The sequence below is a fragment of the Rhodnius prolixus genome, unplaced genomic scaffold (assembly GCF_049639745.1).
Source record: "Rhodnius prolixus isolate KJV_2025 unplaced genomic scaffold, Rpr scaffold_1, whole genome shotgun sequence".
In the NCBI taxonomy this organism is placed as follows: Eukaryota; Metazoa; Arthropoda; class Insecta; order Hemiptera; family Reduviidae; genus Rhodnius; species Rhodnius prolixus.
The window spans coordinates 49,953,625-49,971,403 of NW_027411581.1; the positions used below are offsets into that span (position 1 = coordinate 49,953,625).

Consider the following 17,779-nt stretch of genomic DNA (forward strand, 5'->3'; position numbering starts at 1 on the left):
TTTTTGGCAGTCTAAAAATTTATTTTTACCTTAAAGAACATTTTATTAAGTAGTTGTATATACGTATAACTCATTATATATATAACTTACATATATATATAAATCTTTTGAAAATACGCTTGGTTTGTGGAAGTGATTACCGTCTTTTTTAATGACGCTTCATACCTAAATTTATACAATGTCAGTTAACCGATTACACATTGGTTTAACAAATTTTTTACCAAATTTAACCATTCACATTCTACGTGAATATTAAGTAATTCATTTATTGTATTGGTAATAAAACAGCTTAAAGTAAAGAATACCCAATAGGAAATCGTAATTAGAGAAGCTCTGATTGCAAGAAGAATATTAAAATTTGTGATTTAAGGCTATTAACAAGATCGATTTCCTAAAATCAGTTTTTGACTAAATGAAAAAGTAATGCATTAAGCATTTAATTATGCTGTCAACTTTAAAGAACTATTCTCTAGCAAGATAAGTTTTGACTTACCCTTTCAGTGAAGAGATAGCTGGAAGAAAGAAGTTTGAGAAGCAAGAAGATCTATACATTAGATATTTTTATTTTGAAAGCCATTTAATTTTCTTTAATTTTACTATTGTTGAGCTACTATGACCTTACCCTAATCAGGTGAATGTTCGTACATTATTCAATTAAGTACAATTCGTCCAATAATTTTCCTTCGATAATTAATAACTCGTGCCTTATTTACATTAGATAGTAGTACTCGTGCAATGATCATGAAAACATGGCATTCTTTTAGCCTACTCATAGTTACCAGAAGAAACGAGATCAAAGCTATGAGCAGGGCGAGGAAGAATTTTAAATCTCATAAAATTATTTTTTTGGGAGTCTGACGTAGTGTGTGGTCTTCCATTACTATGCTGCAGAATAATTTATCTTCTGCAAATTTTTTTTTTTTTTTTTTGTCGCCAGGACAGCATGGACACTTTCCCAGTAAGCTTTCCTGTAAAGAATTCAGGAAGTATTACTGCCCATCGGGAAAAAACTATATTTTTCTATCAATCCAATACTGTTTGTTCACCATTGAAGAATTCAGCAGTTGGTTTAAAAATGATTTAGACTTACATTCAGATACTGGCGTAAACAATAAATCTACATCTTCTTTTTAAATGGTTAGAAATCCTGAAACGTCTCGGAAAAGAGAATTGATAAGAACAATTCATTTTTTAAAAGTTTAAGGAGAACAGATAATTTTTCTTAGTGAAAGGGGTCGGGATAAGGAAGTTTATAGAGAAGAGCTAAGGCTATTAAGTACGTCGTGAAGAGAATTTGAAAGAGAAAGAGTATTTGAAAATAATTATTTTGAATTCTTTCTATGCAGCGAATATGGATGGGACAGCAAGAAGACCAAACTGGAGTTTTAAGTGAAATCTAATCAAACTGGAATACAGTATCATAAGAACATAAACGTTGGTGTAATGTGAAGTATTTATGATCAGAAATTCTAACATTCTAAAGACTTTTCGATAATATAATCAATGTGATCACCGAGGAAGAACAAAGAATAAAATCAAAGATAACTCCTAGATCTTTGACAGTACTGACTCTAAAATATCTAAAATAATACTTCCTTACTGTGGAGTACAAAAGTAAAAGAAATAAATCAAACTGATTTAGACCTGTTTCAGATGAGACCAAGCACGCTGCAGCACTGCAGGTGATAAAACATGTTAGCCAGTTTCCAGGTAAGTCCAACCTGGAAGCCGTAAGAGAAGAGGGAACCGGCAGTTAGGGGTAACCACTCCTTAGAACTGACTCCCTCTCTCCACCACTGACAACTCTAAATAATCTAAAGAAGGCTTCTCAAAAAAAAAAAAAAAAAAAAAATTGAGGTAAGGATATCCCCTAAAACACCTGATATCTGTCCAGGATCTCTACAGAAGCCACAGAAATAGAGGGAATCGATACTTCCTGGAGCCTAAAAACTCTTTCGCTACAAAGAGAGGGCATATACCCGTCTATCCAGAGGGAAGTAAAATCCCAAACCAAACCAACGTTAGTCCCATCAACCTGTCGGTATAGCACGCATGACACGTGGATTAAGCTAGGAAAGATCGAGGTAGAGGGGAAAGTGGCAAGTAGGAATAACCTCAACCTAGAGCCCTTCGCTCCTAACGCCTCTGCAAGTCAAAAATGGTTTATATGAAACCATTCATAACTGAAATGCACACATTAAAGTAAAAAATATTTAAACCTCACCTTTTAGCTCCTCTGATCACGTGAGCAAATTAAGGACATAACAGGATTTAAAATACTGCTGGCATCTAACTTACCAGTTTTTACAATCGGTATTAGATTCTATTACAAGGCATTGAGGCCTACATAAAAAGACTGTGGTGACTCAGTAACAAATAGATACGAGAAATTCAAATAGAAACTCGTAAACTCATAAACTACTTTTCCTAATTTAGGACTTAAGAGATTTTGCAGGTGTTCGATCGATGCTAAAATGAAACACTGTTTTGTTCACGCTTTTTTACTACTGAAGAACGCAATAAACAATGTGCAATTAGTAACATATCCAGCTCCCCTGTTTGGCTAGTGATCAACATATTTTGAAAGAGTGCATGATCGGTAGTAACGAGAAATTTTGGAATGCCATACAACTTAGTAATCGAAATAAAGCTAAAAATTAGATTTGTATAATATTATAGTACTATGTTTGATAAAAGCTGCCTACTGTATTCAATTTGTGTGGAGAACATCTGTAGATTTTGGAAATGAGTAGCTATATTAATATGCTAGGTGTAATCGATCTTTAGAAATCGAAATAATTGAATAGCTATGAACTCTACTAAACAACTAAGCTTACCACGGAATCATTATCAGGGAACAATGTGGAATCTCCAAACCATTTAGAGAAGTGGATTCGTCCTTCTATGACTCTGAAAAAGGTGGGCGTAAGCAATTTGAGGTATCGGCTGTATGTAGATGGTACCAAAACTGATGAGCATGTTGTTTTGCATTAGAGATGAACAGCATACGGTCATTTGGCTATTCATTATTAAGGTTTTAGAATAGTTAGAGAAGCTAGAACAGCTCTTGCCAGAATAATATTGCTGGAGATAATACTGACCAGGAAGGCCCTGATAGTGTTAAGAGGTCTTTGCTCTAATAATTTAACTGCTGACAAAATCATATTAATTTGGAAGTTAAGAACTGAACTGACTGAAGTTAAATCTGCAGTGAGAAAAGCAATTTCTCTCTAAAAAAAAACCTCTTCCCATATTAACTGCCATGCTGCCAGTCGCGTTCACGTGTTGCGAGTTGTTGAATGGTCTTGAGACGACACGACGCTTTGTAGATCTAGTGGGAATAATCTCACGTATTTACAAGGCCTATGGTATTCCATCATCATTTGTCTTCTCTGGTCTCCAAATGCTATAGCAGCGCATGGTTTGAGTGGCGTTTTCTCCCCTGCCACAGGGAATGGACTCACCAGTGTCTGAAGTAAAACTATCTGAATTCTAAATTTTTTCTCATACTTTTATTCTCTAGAAATAAATTTACAATTAATTATAGAATTATGATATTAATACCGAGGATGTAATATTACATATATATTTACATATGTATATAATATAGATACTTTCACAGATTTGTGAATGTCAGATGTGTTTACAAAGCTAAAACTGGAGCTCTATTAAAATATCTTCTCAGTGATTATGAAATAGATTTAGTTTAAATATCAAAATAATGTTTTAGGATATCCAATGTTAGTAGATAATTTATTTCAATCGCAAACTTGACATGCCACACCTTTTTCCTCTTCCTGCCAACAATATCTAGACTCATTTTTTTGTTGCCAAAGTATGATAAAATACTTTATAATTTTCTCCTAATACAGCGAACTCTTTTTGTGTACTGTTTTATTTACTTCTATAATTTTATTATTTAGAATTAATTTAAAAACTTTTTCATTGCATTAATAACTTGTAAAATGGTATAATCAAAAAATGTAAATACATTTATTATTTTCTCTTGAATGTAAATACATTTATTATTTTCTCTTGTACTTATTTATTTGGATTCATCCAATCATAATGGCATTTGGAAATTTTGTGATTTGTTTTCAATTTCGTCCACTTTCTGTTTCTTTTTTGTATCAGTGATCATCTATGTTAATTCTAATTAAATGATTTTTTTTTTAATTACTTCCACGTGCATCAATGGTTAGAAACTACATACTTGAGAGGCCAATGACAAAATAAGATAGGTGCTTATTTTAGATGCACGTTTAGTTGCTTCAAGTAACTAGCACAAATCTCAGAAAGGATATCTAAAATCAAGAAAGTATTGATTATTATTGGTAAATAGTTCCTTGGCAGTATCAATTACTGAACTATTTTAGTAAAAATTGAGCTTTGGCTGGTTAATTATGGCTGATTCATTTTCTCTGGAAATAACAGTCAATAATAGTTTATAAAATTAATGAGTTTTATGTAAGATGTAACTAAAAACTTGGTTTTCTTTTAGCAATTAGCTCCTTCAATTTTTTTTACCTTCTCGGCATTAAATTTAGAAAATTTTATCTATTTTGTCCATTAAATAAAGTAAAAAAAAAAAAAATTTGCTTTTATCGGATGCTAAATCATGTCCAGAAATTTTATTCTTTTTGAAGAAATCTTGAGCATCAGTATGTTGTAATCTTTTAGCTGTTTTAACATTGAATACAGAAATTAGATAAATAAACAGCTCTTTGTGGTTGTACCACCACGTGTATAACCACAAGCATTGTTTTACCTTTTTTGTTCACGGAATCCGACGTTTCCTTTCACTCTGTTAACAGTGGGTTGTAAAGTACGTATAAAAAGCAATCAGAATTTAAAAATGTAGGGAATATTTCATTTAATTAAAATTTTTATGGAATATAAGTGTAATACGCCAAACTATGTAGTAGAAAATATTGTAAACTTAAAAAAAATATTCATAATTTAAATTTATCTGCTGAAAGAGAAAAGTAGTAAGATATTAACAGAAAATAGCTTTTTATAGAAAAATCATGTTTTATTGTTAAGTTGGATGTTATTTACAACAAACTGGAATAAATATTACATGAATTTAAAAAAGAAGAAGAATTATCACAGCTTAATGATGGAGAAGAGTGGAGTATCCGAGTCCTCCGTATTTGTATCCCAAGCCTCCATATGAAAGACCATGTCCGTAGCCGAGGCCGCCATATCTGACACCTCCATATCCAAGACCATAACCATATCCCAAACCATATCCACCGTAGGCGACTGGAGCAGCGTGGGCTACAGTAGCTACAGCTGGTGCGGCATGAGCAACGGTGGCAACAGCTGGGGCAGCATAGCTAACAGCAGGGGCAGCATAGCTTACAGCTGGGGCAGCATGTGCTACGGTAGCTACAGCTGGGGCAGCATAGCTTACAGCTGGGGCAGCAAAAGCAACACCCTTGTTCACAGTCCTGTAAGTGTTAGCAAAAGAGGTAGCAACTGGAGCATGGGCTACAGCGGCAACAGGGGCAGCATGAGCTACAGTAGCGACAGCTGGGGCGGCATAAGCTACAGCGGGTGCAGCGTGGGCAAGGGTAGCTCCGTAACCATAACCACCTCCGTAACCATAGCCAGCTCCGTAACCATAGCCACCTCCGTAGAGTGCGGGAGCAGCGCCGAGGTAGCCAGCAGAGACTGCGGCGAAGAAGAATGGAAGGATGGCCTGTAAATATAATTAATAAAAAAAACAGTGAATCTCCTTACCTCAGTAAAAGTGAAAATAGAAAAACACTAATTTCTATAACGTGAACTCACCAACTTGTACATTGTCACTGAAGTTAAATGATTCTACACTAAAACTGTAGGACTAACGAGTCACACCCAAACGCAGATATATATACAAAACTATACCTACAGAAAACCCCTTCCAATTCTAGATGTAAAATGTGAAGTGGATTTCCAAACGAGTTTAATATCCTGGCTGCATATCTTTGGTCTTAGGGTTGCACAATAGATGCAAAAGTACGCAATCGCCTGCTAAGGAATAGGGCCTGAGCATTTTACTGTTTATAAAAAAATAAACTGTGACCGGATGACCTTCATTATCTATAAATTTGTATTTATATAAATTTTAACGTAGTTGGCATAAATATGTTGACAATTTTGTATAATACAACTAAAAACCGCACTACTTATGAAGTATAGTTAGCAGGATTTTTCCCCTCTATTTCTAAATGTCAGCCTATGTACTACGCAATTTTTTATGATGTGTTCTTTTTTTAAGTAAATAGATTTATATTAATATAACTAATTAGACAATATATTAAAATATTAAATAGTTTACAGTAATGTAAGGAATAAATTTAGCAGAACATCATGTGAACCAGTTCCAAACTGTGTGCAATGACTGGTTTTTATGAATATTTTTTAACTGTGATGTATGCTCTCTCATTTGGCGTCCTTCTCTTCCATGTTTGTATGCTCTTTGGATTTGACTTTTTTATTTAATATGTTCACCGGGAACAGCGTGATAATATTAGCAGCCTTAAAAGAGTGAACCAGGGTATACTGTAAAAATAGAAGTAAACTCTTTTTTTCACGAACTGTGTTCATATTCTAAATCCAAAAGTACCTCATATATTTATATATAAATTTTTTTTAAATTAGGTTTTAGGCTTGGGGACCAAAAGAAACCAGATTGTAAAGGAAAATGTTTTTCAACTATATTAAATACAAAACATTCAGAATGCAACGTGTGCCTAGTTGTACTGGCCATATTGGTATACAAACCAATATGGCTTCACCTTCTTAAGTTTGGGGGGAGACAGTACGTAAAAACCTTGGTCCAATTTGCAAGTTTTTAAGGAAACTGTTATTTTTATAATATTGTATTGCTTTTCCTTACTTCTACAGGGTCATTTCTGCAGTAAGTGGTCGATTGCAAATTAAGTAAAATTTTGCGAAATAGACCAAATTTTTCCAAAAAGTAGTTTTAACTCCTGTACAGTTAGAGCTGGAGTGAATTTAAAGATATCAATGGAATGTACATCATATTTCTTAAAGATGAAGACTCGGATAAATTCAACAAGGGGAATTCCACTTTTGAAAAGTAACAAAAGGAAAAATCAATTCATTTAAGTGCCATTTTCGTTTGACTTATTTTGTCCAAATGCTTGTTCCCGAATTCCGTGGTGGCGCCAATCTAAATATCTAATAATTTTAGGAGCCACGGTAGCCGAGCGGTTAGAGGCGAGACCTGCAAAACTAATATGTATTTGTGGTACTGGGTTCGATTCCTGCTCTCAGGCCTTCCATTTATTTAATAGTTAATATAAGAATCAAATAGAAAAGAACGTGTCCTAGTCGCCTCCGTCCACAATACCTAATTGATAGTTGGACCTAAAGCCCACCTCAAAAAGTAGGCAAAAAAATGCAGTTTTTGCGTTATATTGGCAATATTTACCCCAATTTGTAAAAACCACTTTTTGAACTCAGGGACCCCCAAAACTGATATTTTTGGTGAAAATTGTCCAAAACCGAAAATCTACACGATTTTCTATACCTTATGAGTTTATAGTTTAAGAGAAAATGAAAATGGATTAGAACAAAAAAAAATACATAAAAGATATAAAACCAATGAAGTACTCAAAGTAGAATAAAAACCATTAAGCGATACAAAAAGTCTGATTATCGATTAAAAAAAAAAAATGCATAAAAATCGAAAAAAGACAAATTTAAGGAAATAAAGTTTAACAAAAAAATAAAAAATAACTGATTTTAGAAATCTGTGAAAAAAATAATTTGTTTTAGATATTTGCCCTTTGTCACTAGCAGATGAAAATCTAAATTTTCTTTTTAAAAATCTCATTTTGAAAACGAAAATATATTTATAATGCTACTGGTGCACAGATAGAAACTGTATGATTTTTGTATCATATATTTTATTCAGTATGGAACCATACAAATTATGGTTTAGTTGAAGTTCCCATGTAATTTTAATAACATTCTAAAATTTTCAAAAATCATTCTTATATTTAAGAAATGAAATCCAGTTCATTTTGGCAGTTATTGGCCAGTAGAATTAGTTCCAGTTATTTAGAAAATTCAAAGATCCCAGTTGTAAAGTTCGGTCTTTTCTCTTTCCTTTGTACATTAATGATCTGGGATGAACATTTCAAGATAAACGCATCTTGCATGTGGACCACACGACTTTCCTAGCCAGAGATAAGTGTGTGGTTTCGAAATTATTCCATGAATATATAATCTATTATTTTTTTTTTTCAAAGACTGTGATTATCTAAATATCAGCTAACTTTAAAATTAACAGAAAAAACTATTCAGTACTAAATATCTGCGAACAGAGGAACCTGATATGTTACTGAGAGTAGCCCTGGATACCAATCTAGCTGGAGCAAACATATTCATCTGTTAGCTAGTAAACTGTCTCAACATGTTTACCTTCCAGTAAAATTAGGAGAAGAATTTCCTTTTAAAGGATTAAAAACAGCATACTATGGCTTACTCCACTAAGGCTTACTCCAAGCTAGAATAAGTATTCAATTGCAAAAAGTGTATCTGATTTAAAAATATTTTTAAAAGCAGAAAAAGAATTATATTAGAGTAATGCTGAATCAATGATCTCGAGAAAACTGTTAACTTCTATGTCCAGAATTGAGCATGACGACTTTGGCATGGATAATTAGTTATAAGCACGCTCCCAGACAAAAACGTAAATACAAATAAAAAATAAGTGCAACAATCTTATAATAAATGGAACGAAATTGAGGCAATATTATAATTTAAACTATTGGCAAACTTCAGAACGAACAAAATTATTTACAAAAATATATTACATTTCAGCAAAGAAATTAGACAACTTGAGAATAGAAAATTCCTGAAAACCAATTAATTAAGTTATTACTTTTGAACCGTTTCCATGTGGATAGTTCACTAAATAAATCACCTAATACTGTGGATAAACATTGCAATTTTATGATCGTGAGTATCATCACAATCTTGTGATAAGAGCTAACCAGCAGTAAAGTACGCCATGAACGATAAGGGTAAACATTTGCACCTCAACTTACACATTATCTGCGACTTCTGGTAAACTATCTCACCAAAGCAAGAGAGAAAATGTCAAGGCAAACAAAGCAGGTAATGTCGATAGAAAGAAGAAACCCGATTCAAAATAAAGTTGCAAGCATCACCATCACATCGGATTCTGCGTAAGAATCTCTGGTAATGAAGATAACTATTATTTTAAGATCCTCTAGCACACTGGAAGACAACAGCGTACAAAAATAAACAGTAGTTGGTTGATTACTTAAATGATGCACTTTCTGTGTTTCCACCTCTACATTGAGAGAAGTTATCTCCAGAGATTGATTTGGGGAATGAAAGATTCATGTGGGAGCCAGAAAGAATTGTTCAGCAGATACAGAGCCTAAAAGCCAAGAAAATAAAAACACACAACTCAGTGTATGCGCTTGTAATATGAGCTTACTGTATCTAATAAGTACACTCAAGTCACTAGAGTTAGTATAATATCAGCATCTAAAATAACATAAAAGGAGCATTTATAGCTATAATTCTGATACAGATAGCGAACACAAGTTTCTAATAATAGATTATTTATTTATTTTTTTTTTTTTAATACGAGTAAAACTGTTGTGGGTTCAGAAATTTTCAGAAAATACCTCTAACTAAAAACAACATTAAACAAACTACTCAACATCAAATTATTTTAGTTCTGTTAATTATGAATAAAATAAGGACATTGGGGATACTAAAAAATTGTAGTTCTAAATTATCATACGACTTTTTTATTTTAAAAAAAGTATTATTTACAAGTTTTTTGTGACTTTAATTAACTTCGGAATGAAGCTAAATGACAATTTTTAAGAGATATGAGCTCTTATTACAATCTCTTCAGCTGGAATGAACTGTAAGAAAGAATGTTAATTCGGAGGTGAAGAGAAATAGGAACGGTAAAGAATTGTAAGCAAACTCTCAGAAATAGAGTTAAATCTGAGATGTGGTGTAACGGGATATTCTTCAAGTACCATGATAAATTATTTAATGACGGAGAAGAGTGGAATGGTAGAGTCCACCGACACCACTGTAACCAAGACCAGAGTATCCAAGACGACCGTATCCAAGACCGGAGTATCCAAGACGGCTGTATCCTAGGCCGGTGTATCCAAGGCCAGAGTAACCAAGTCCAGAGTATCCAAGACCACCATATCCGTATCCGAGTCCATAACCGTATCCGAGTCCGTAGCCGACGGGGGTGTGGGCGACAGTGGTTACTGGAGCATGGGCAACAGTAGTTACTGGAGCGTGGGCAACAGTGGCTACTGGAGCTTGGGCGACAGTGGTTACTGGAGCGTGGGCGACGGTGGCTACGGCGGGTGCAGCGTAGCTAACAGCTGGAGCGTGGGCTACAGTGGCTACGGCGGGTGCAGCGTAGCTAACAGCTGGAGCGTGGGCTACTGTGGCTACGGCGGGTGCAGCGTAGCTAACAGCTGGAGCGTGGGCTACAGTGGCTACGGCGGGTGCAGCGTAGCTAACAGCTGGAGCGTGGGCTACTGTGGCTACGGCGGGTGCAGCGTAGCTAACAGCTGGAGCGTGGGCTACAGTGGCTACGGCGGGTGCAGCGTAGCTAACAGCTCGAGTGCTGGCTACAGTCAATGGGGCGTGGTATCCATATCCGTAGCCGGCTCCATAGACTGCTGGAACTCCGGTAAGTCCGGCAGCTGATGCAGCTGCTACGAACACTGACAAGAGGATCTGAAAGCATTAATAGAAATCTCTCTTATATCAAAGAAAACATTTAGAAAGGTAAGAAATTTTAGAATGTTTTGGAAATAGTATAAATATTACTATTCTGAATTTTACAAAAAATAAAAATAAATAATTACTGACCAACTTCAACATGTTGTTTTATGAGATGTGTAACTGTAGAACACTGATATCTTCACTTTGTGTTGATCCACTTTTATAGTACGAATATTCTTACAATCTGCACCCCTCCTACTTGATTTTGCAAGAACGATCTTCAAACAAGATTTTCTTAACATTTTTACTTTATTGCCCACATAAATTTGTTTGTTTTGTATTTGATCCAAATTCAATGATGTAAAAGTAACATTAATAATGTTAATTTATTTATTCAATTGCCTACAAAGAAAATAATCGTAGAAGATACTCCTAACCGTATCAACAGAATTAGGAGTTCACCAGAGTTGAATAAGTCAGGTATCAAGAAATATTCTTTTGTTTTGAGTGAGATGGCTACTAGCAGTACCATACAATTAGGAGCGGTAGGCCTAATGTCAAAGAATGACCTTTAACAATTCATGGAAACTCTTATCAATAAAGTCATGGATGCCAGATTGACTAACCTTGCTACAAAGGATGATATAGAAGAACTTCGAGTTGACAATAAATGTTTGAAAGAAGATAGTCGGCAGTTGCGTGAAGAGCTGGATAACTTAAAGGTAATAACTGCAAAGCAGTAAATGCTTATGGACGATTTAGATTTAAAGACCCGTTGATGCAATCTAATCTTCTAATGTCTAAAGTTTAACCATGGCAGTAACTTTTCAAAAATCGCGTCTGATTTTTGCTCTCAGGTATATCGGGTGATATGCATGCTTTTCCTTTGGGCCCTCAAGATCGTCCTGATCTTTCACTTTTGGTCTGTGTTTACTGCAATGAAGATAAGGTGAAAGTTTTTAAGGCCACCTTACTGCTAAGAAATACAGGGTTTATAGTTCATCAAAATTTTCCAGCTAATATGCGGCGCAAAAGAACCAAGCTTTTATTACTTAGAAAGCATATTTTACGCACAAACTTGTCTGTTAATGTTTCAGTCTTTGCAGATATTATGAAGGTAAATAATCAGAGTTTTTCTTGGTGTTTAACACAAGGGTTCAGATTTGGCAATGAAGATGGTGTTAATAAATTAAATGAATTCTCCGGGGACATCTTCTCAATGAAGGTTGCTATTCCTCAACCGATTTCCTGAGAAAACAAAGTCTGCCGTGAAGTTGTTACTTCTTTTAGTGTATCCAGTTCTATTTCTGTTTTGTGTTATAATGTAAATTGTTTGAGAGCTAAAATAAATTGCTTACTAAGGCGTCTCCCGAAGGTTGCCTGCACGGATCTTATTTCTCCAAACTTCTCTATCCTGGCAATCACTGTCCCACAGTCCCCAGCCGGCCATAACCTCCTGGATGCACTGCTGCCAGTCCCGCCTCGGTCGGCCTCTGGTTCTATTAAATGGTGGTTGCCACCTTAAACATCTTCCGGGCCATCCGTCGTATCCCATTTTCTGTAAGTGATCATACCAAGTTAGACCTCTTGATATTCTATTTGAAAATAAATAAATGATATTCTATTTGTCGATCTAATTAAGAATTACCAGATTTTCTTTTTGTTCAAACTGTTTCTAGCTGTTAGTCGCTCGATTCTTTGATATGCTTGCCAAGTGTGGGGTTTTCAGCGTTAAGAGGAGCTGGAGAAGGTCCAGCGTTATTTTATCAAGAAACTGTTTACGCTCCCTGATTCTACCCACAATTTTATGTTGTACCTGGAGACTTCAGTTGATTTGATTTTTATTTTTACTCTCAGACTCCACTTGAATTATGTCAGAAAAGTGTTTTCACTCCCTATTTCCCGTTTTCCTCGTATAACAGCATCAGAAGTAATAAGTAAAAACGCCTCTTGGTTTCTTCATTGGAAATTCCTTTTTGAAAAATATAACTTGGTGATCGATCTTTCCTTGAAGAATGTTTCGCAGTGAAGGTCTAGTATCTCTAAGCTACTACCTGCAATTAGTGCTAACCTCCGGGAGGAGTCTTTGCAGTCTGCCCTATCTTCCGCCAGGTTTCATTTACACAAAGAGCTCGATCATACCGTCTCGCTCTTTAGTTTTAATGGTAGCGCAGCTGACACGTTAAGTCTTATTGAGCTTCGCTGGTTGTTCAAGTTGCGAGGAGAGCTGCTATACCTGAACTACATGCCGTGGTGTGATAGAGATACTGTTCATAGCGCAACTCTGAGAGCTAAAATAAATTGTAAGAGATCTGTTCATTGTGCAACTCTGGAGCCAAGGAGGACATTTTCCACTTTGTGGCTGAATGTTATTATTATTATTTTTTTTGGCGCATCAACAGCTGAGGTTATTAGCGCCCGGAGCTTTTCCAGTGCACTGCCGGCCTCCGGGCAGTGTTCTCTCGTTACAGACAACACTGTCCATCACCGGACAGTGAGCTGTAAGAAGCTCCTAGGAAGAGAAAATCTAAGGGTCAGCTTCTGGATTCGAACCCGCGACCTCCGCGTGGGAGTCCAGTATGCTAACCTCATAGCTAATCCCTTCCCTATTATTATTATTATTATTATTATTTTTTTTTTTGGCGCATTAACAGCTGAGGTTATTAGCGCACAAAGCTTTTTCCAGTGCACTGCCGGCCTCCGGACAGTGTTCTCTCGTTACAGACAACACTGTCCATCACCGGACAGTGAGCTGTAAGAAGCTCCTAGGAAGAGAAAATCTAAGGGTCAGCTTCTGGATTCGAACCCGCGACCTCCGCGTGGGAGTCCAGTATGCTAACCTCATAGCTAATCTCTTCCCTATTATTATTATTATTATTATTATTTTTTTTTTGGCGCATTAACAGCTGAGGTTATTAGCGCACAAAGCTTTTTCCAGTGCACTGCCGGCCTCCGGACAGTGTTCTCTCGTTACAGACAACACTGTCCATCACCGGACAGTGAGCTGTAAGAAGCTCCTAGGAAGAGAAAATCTAAGGGTCAGCTTCTGGATTCGAACCCGCGTCCTCCGCGTGGGAGTCCAGTATGCTAACCTCATAGCTAATCCCTTCCCTATTATTATTATTATAATTATTTTTTTTTTTTTTTGGCGCATTAACAGCTGAGGTTATTAGCGCACAAAGCTTTTTCCAGTGCACTGCCGGCCTCCGGACAGTGTTCTCTCGTTACAGACAACACTGTCCATCACCGGACAGTGAGCTGTAAGAAGCTCCTAGGAAGAGAAAATCTAAGGGTCAGCTTCTGGATTCGAACCCGCGACCTCCGCGTGGGAGTCCAGTATGCTAACCTCATTGCTAATCCCTTCCCTATTATTATTATTATTATTATTATTTTTTTTTTGGCGCATTAACAGCTGAGGTTATTAGCGCACAAAGCTTTTTCCAGTGCACTGCCGGCCTCCGGACAGTGTTCTCTCGTTACAGACAACACTGTCCATCACCGGACAGTGAGCTGTAAGAAGCTCCTAGGAAGAGAAAATCTAAGGGTCAGCTTCTGGATTCGAACCCGCGACCTCCGCGTGGGAGTCCAGTATGCTAACCTCATAGCTAATCCCTTCCCTATTATTATTATTATAATTATTTTTTTTTTTTTTTGGCGCATTAACAGCTGAGGTTATTAGCGCACAAAGCTTTTTCCAGTGCACTGCCGGCCTCCGGACAGTGTTCTCTCGTTACAGACTACACTGTCCATCACCGGACAGTGAGCTGTAAGAAGCTCCTAGGAAGAGAAAATCTAAGGGTCAGCTTCTGGATTCGAACCCGGGACCTCCGCGTGGGAGTCCAGTATGCTAACCTCATAGCTAATCCCTTCCCTATTATTATTATTATAATTATTTTTTTTTTTTTTTTGGCGCATTAACAGCTGAGGTTATTAGCGCACAAAGCTTTTTCCAGTGCACTGCCGGCCTCCGGACAGTGTTCTCTCGTTACAGACTACACTGTCCATCACCGGACAGTGAGCTGTAAGAAGCTCCTAGGAAGAGAAAATCTAAGGGTCAGCTTCTGGATTCGAACCCGGGACCTCCGCGTGGGTATTATTATTATTATTATTGTTATTGTTATTATTTATTTGATTTGATTTGATTTTATTTGTTCATTCTGCTTTTGACTCTAGCTTTTTTTTTCTAGAAATTCTTCATTTATTTATTCACTCTTCTATCTTTTTCTTTTCGCTTAATAGCTTGTTTAAATTTTTCTTTTTTTTAATACATTTAAAATCTTAAATTCATTTAAATTCAAAAGAATGTATTTTATTTTTCGCACCAATTTACTTGTACTTTTTTATATGATTTTTCTATGCTTTTTGTATCAGTTTATATTTTTATAGTATGGGCATGTCTACTTCCGGCAGACGGATTTATCCATGCCGTATAATTCTAATTTATTTATGTATTTCTTTTTATTTATCTTGTAAATAAAGTATTATTATTATTATTATTATTATTATTATTATTATATTATTATGTGGTTAATCTATTTGTCATATGACGTTTTTTTTCTGTTGCATATCACAACCATAATTGTATAATTTACCATATTGTATAATTATTACTGTTAAAACTACTTCACTAGCTTACTTTACTAACGTTACAGCTGGAGCGTAACGAATTGCCAGTAACAAATAAAAAAAACAACATTTATTTGTGCATTCATGTACCTATTCTAGGCTACAAAATCGACAGATATTTCACTAAATACGAGTATATCACCTAATACTGCGGATGCACTTCGCAATTTTATGATCGTGAGTATCATCACAATCTTGAGATAAGAGCTAACCAGCTGGAAAGTACGTACGTCATGAACAATAAGGGTAAGCCCCATTATTCTTAAAATTAGAAATAAGGGGCGATTCAATAATGCACGATTTGAAGAAATGTATGGATGATGACAATTTGCACCTCAACTTACACATTATCTGCCACTTCTGGTAAACTGTCTCATCAAAGCAAGATAGAAAATGTCAAGGCAAACAAAGCAGGTAATGTCGATAGAAAGAAGAAACCCGATTCAAAATAAAGTTGCAAGCATCATCGTCACACAGGATTCTGCGTAAGAATCTCTGGTAATGAAGATCACTTTTATTTTAAGATACCTCCAGCGCACTGGAAGAACAGCGTCCAAAATTCAACAGTAGATGGTTGGTAACCTAAAGAATGCACTTTCTGTGTTTCCACCTCTCCATTGAGAGAAGTTATCGCCAGAGATTGATTTGGGGAATGCAAAATTTATGTGGGAGCCAGAAAGATTTGTTTAGCAGATTGAGAGCCCAAAAGTCAAGAAAAGAAAAACACTCAACTCAGTATATGCGCTTACTGTATCTAAGTACACTCAAGTCACTAGAGTATCTAAAATCAGTATCTAGAATATCAGCATCTAAAATAATATAAAAGGAGCATTTATAGCTATAATTCTGATACAGATAGCGAACACAAGTTTCTAATAATAGATTATTTATTTATTTATTTTTTTTAATACGAGTAAAACTGTTGTGGGTTCAGAAATTTCTAGAAAATACCTCTAACTAAAAACAAGATTAAACAAACTACTCAACATCACAATATTTTAGTTCTGTTAAATATGAATAAAATAAGGACATTGGGGATACTAAAAAATTGTAGTTTTAAATTATCATACGACTTTTTTATTTTAAAAAAAGTATTATTTACAAGTTTTGTTTTGACTTTAATTAACTTCGGAATGAAGCTAAATGACAATTTTTAAGAGATATGAGCTTTTATTACAATCTCTTCAGCTGGAATGAACTGTATGAAAGAATGTTAATCCGGAGGTGAAGAGAAATAGGAACGGTAAAGTATTGGAAACAAACTCTCAGACAATAGGGTTAAATCTGAGATGTAGTGTAATGGGATATTCTTCAAGTACCAAGATAAATTATTTAATGACGGAGAAGAGTGGAATGGTAGAGTCCACCGACACCACTGTAACCAAGACCAGTGTATCCAAGGCGACCGTATCCAAGACCGGAGTATCCAAGACCGGAGTATCCAAGACGGCTGTATCCTAGGCCGGTGTATCCAAGACCAGAGTAACCAAGTCCAGAGTATCCAAGACCACCATATCCGTATCCGAGTCCATAACCGTATCCGAGTCCGTAGCCGACGGGAGCGTGGGCGACAGTGGTTACTGGAGCATGGGCAACAGTAGTCACTGGTGCGTGGGCAACAGTGGCTACAGGAGCTTGGGCGACGGTGGTTACTGGAGCGTGGGCGACGGTGGCTACGGCGGGTGCAGCGTAGCTTACAGCTGGAGCGTGGGCTACAGTTGCTACGGCGGGTGCAGCGTAGCTAACAGCTGGAGCGTGGGCTACAGTGGCTAAAGCGGGTGCAGCGTAGCTAACAGCTGGAGCGTGGGCTACTGTGGCTACTGGAGCGTGGGCTACTGTTGCTACGGCGGGTGCAGCGTAGCTAACAGCTCGAGTGCTGGCTACAGTCAATGGGGCGTGGTATCCATATCCGTAGCCGGCTCCATAGACTGCTGGAACTCCGGTAAGTCCGGCCGCTGATGCAGCTGCTACGAACACTGACAAGAGGATCTGAAAGCATTAATAGAAATCTCTCTTATATCAAAGAAAACATTTAGAAAGGTAAGAAATTTTAGAATGTTTTGGAAATAGTATAAATATTACTATTCTGAATTTTACAAAAAAAAAACAAAACAAATAAATACTGACCAACTTCAACATGTTGTTTTATGAGATGTGTAACTGTAGAACACTGATATCTTCACTTTTTGTTGATCCACTTTTATAGTACGAATATTCTTACAATCTGCACCCCTCCTACTTGATTTTGCAAGAACGATCTTCAAACAAGATTTTCTTAACATTTTTACTTTATTGCCCACATAAATTGATTTGTTTTGTATTTGATCCAAATTCAATGATGTAAAAGTAACATTAATAATGTTAATTTATTTATTCAATTGCCTACAAAGAA

At 36.1% G+C, this 17,779-nt stretch overlaps 1 protein-coding gene across 1 annotated transcript; it reads right to left on the reverse strand.

Moving 5' to 3' along the window:
* Positions 1-5,011: 5,011 nt before the first annotated feature.
* On the reverse strand, positions 5,012-17,567 carry LOC141448631 (uncharacterized). Its single transcript, XM_074117103.1, has 7 exons — positions 17,515-17,567; positions 16,728-17,376; positions 16,150-16,196; positions 12,167-12,319; positions 10,065-10,773; positions 5,797-5,813; positions 5,012-5,704 (listed from the first exon to the last, which is right to left on the reverse strand). The coding sequence occupies exons 1-7, from the start codon at positions 17,524-17,526 to the stop codon at positions 5,114-5,116; spliced, it is 2,178 nt and encodes a 725-aa protein (XP_073973204.1). The 5' UTR covers positions 17,527-17,567; the 3' UTR covers positions 5,012-5,113.
* Between the last annotated feature and the right edge of the window lie 212 nt (positions 17,568-17,779).

What these genes read in the sequence shown, in the direction of transcription:
- LOC141448631 (XM_074117103.1), bottom strand. An exon ending in CTACCATTCCACTCTTCTCC is followed by an intron (nt 16,197 to 16,727) that starts GTCATTAAATAA and finishes ATATTATTTTAG; the next exon opens with ATGCTGATATTCTAGATACT. An exon ending in GATACTCTAGTGACTTGAGT is followed by an intron (nt 12,320 to 16,149) that starts GTACTTAGATAC and finishes GATCACTTACAG; the next exon opens with AAAATGGGATACGACGGATG.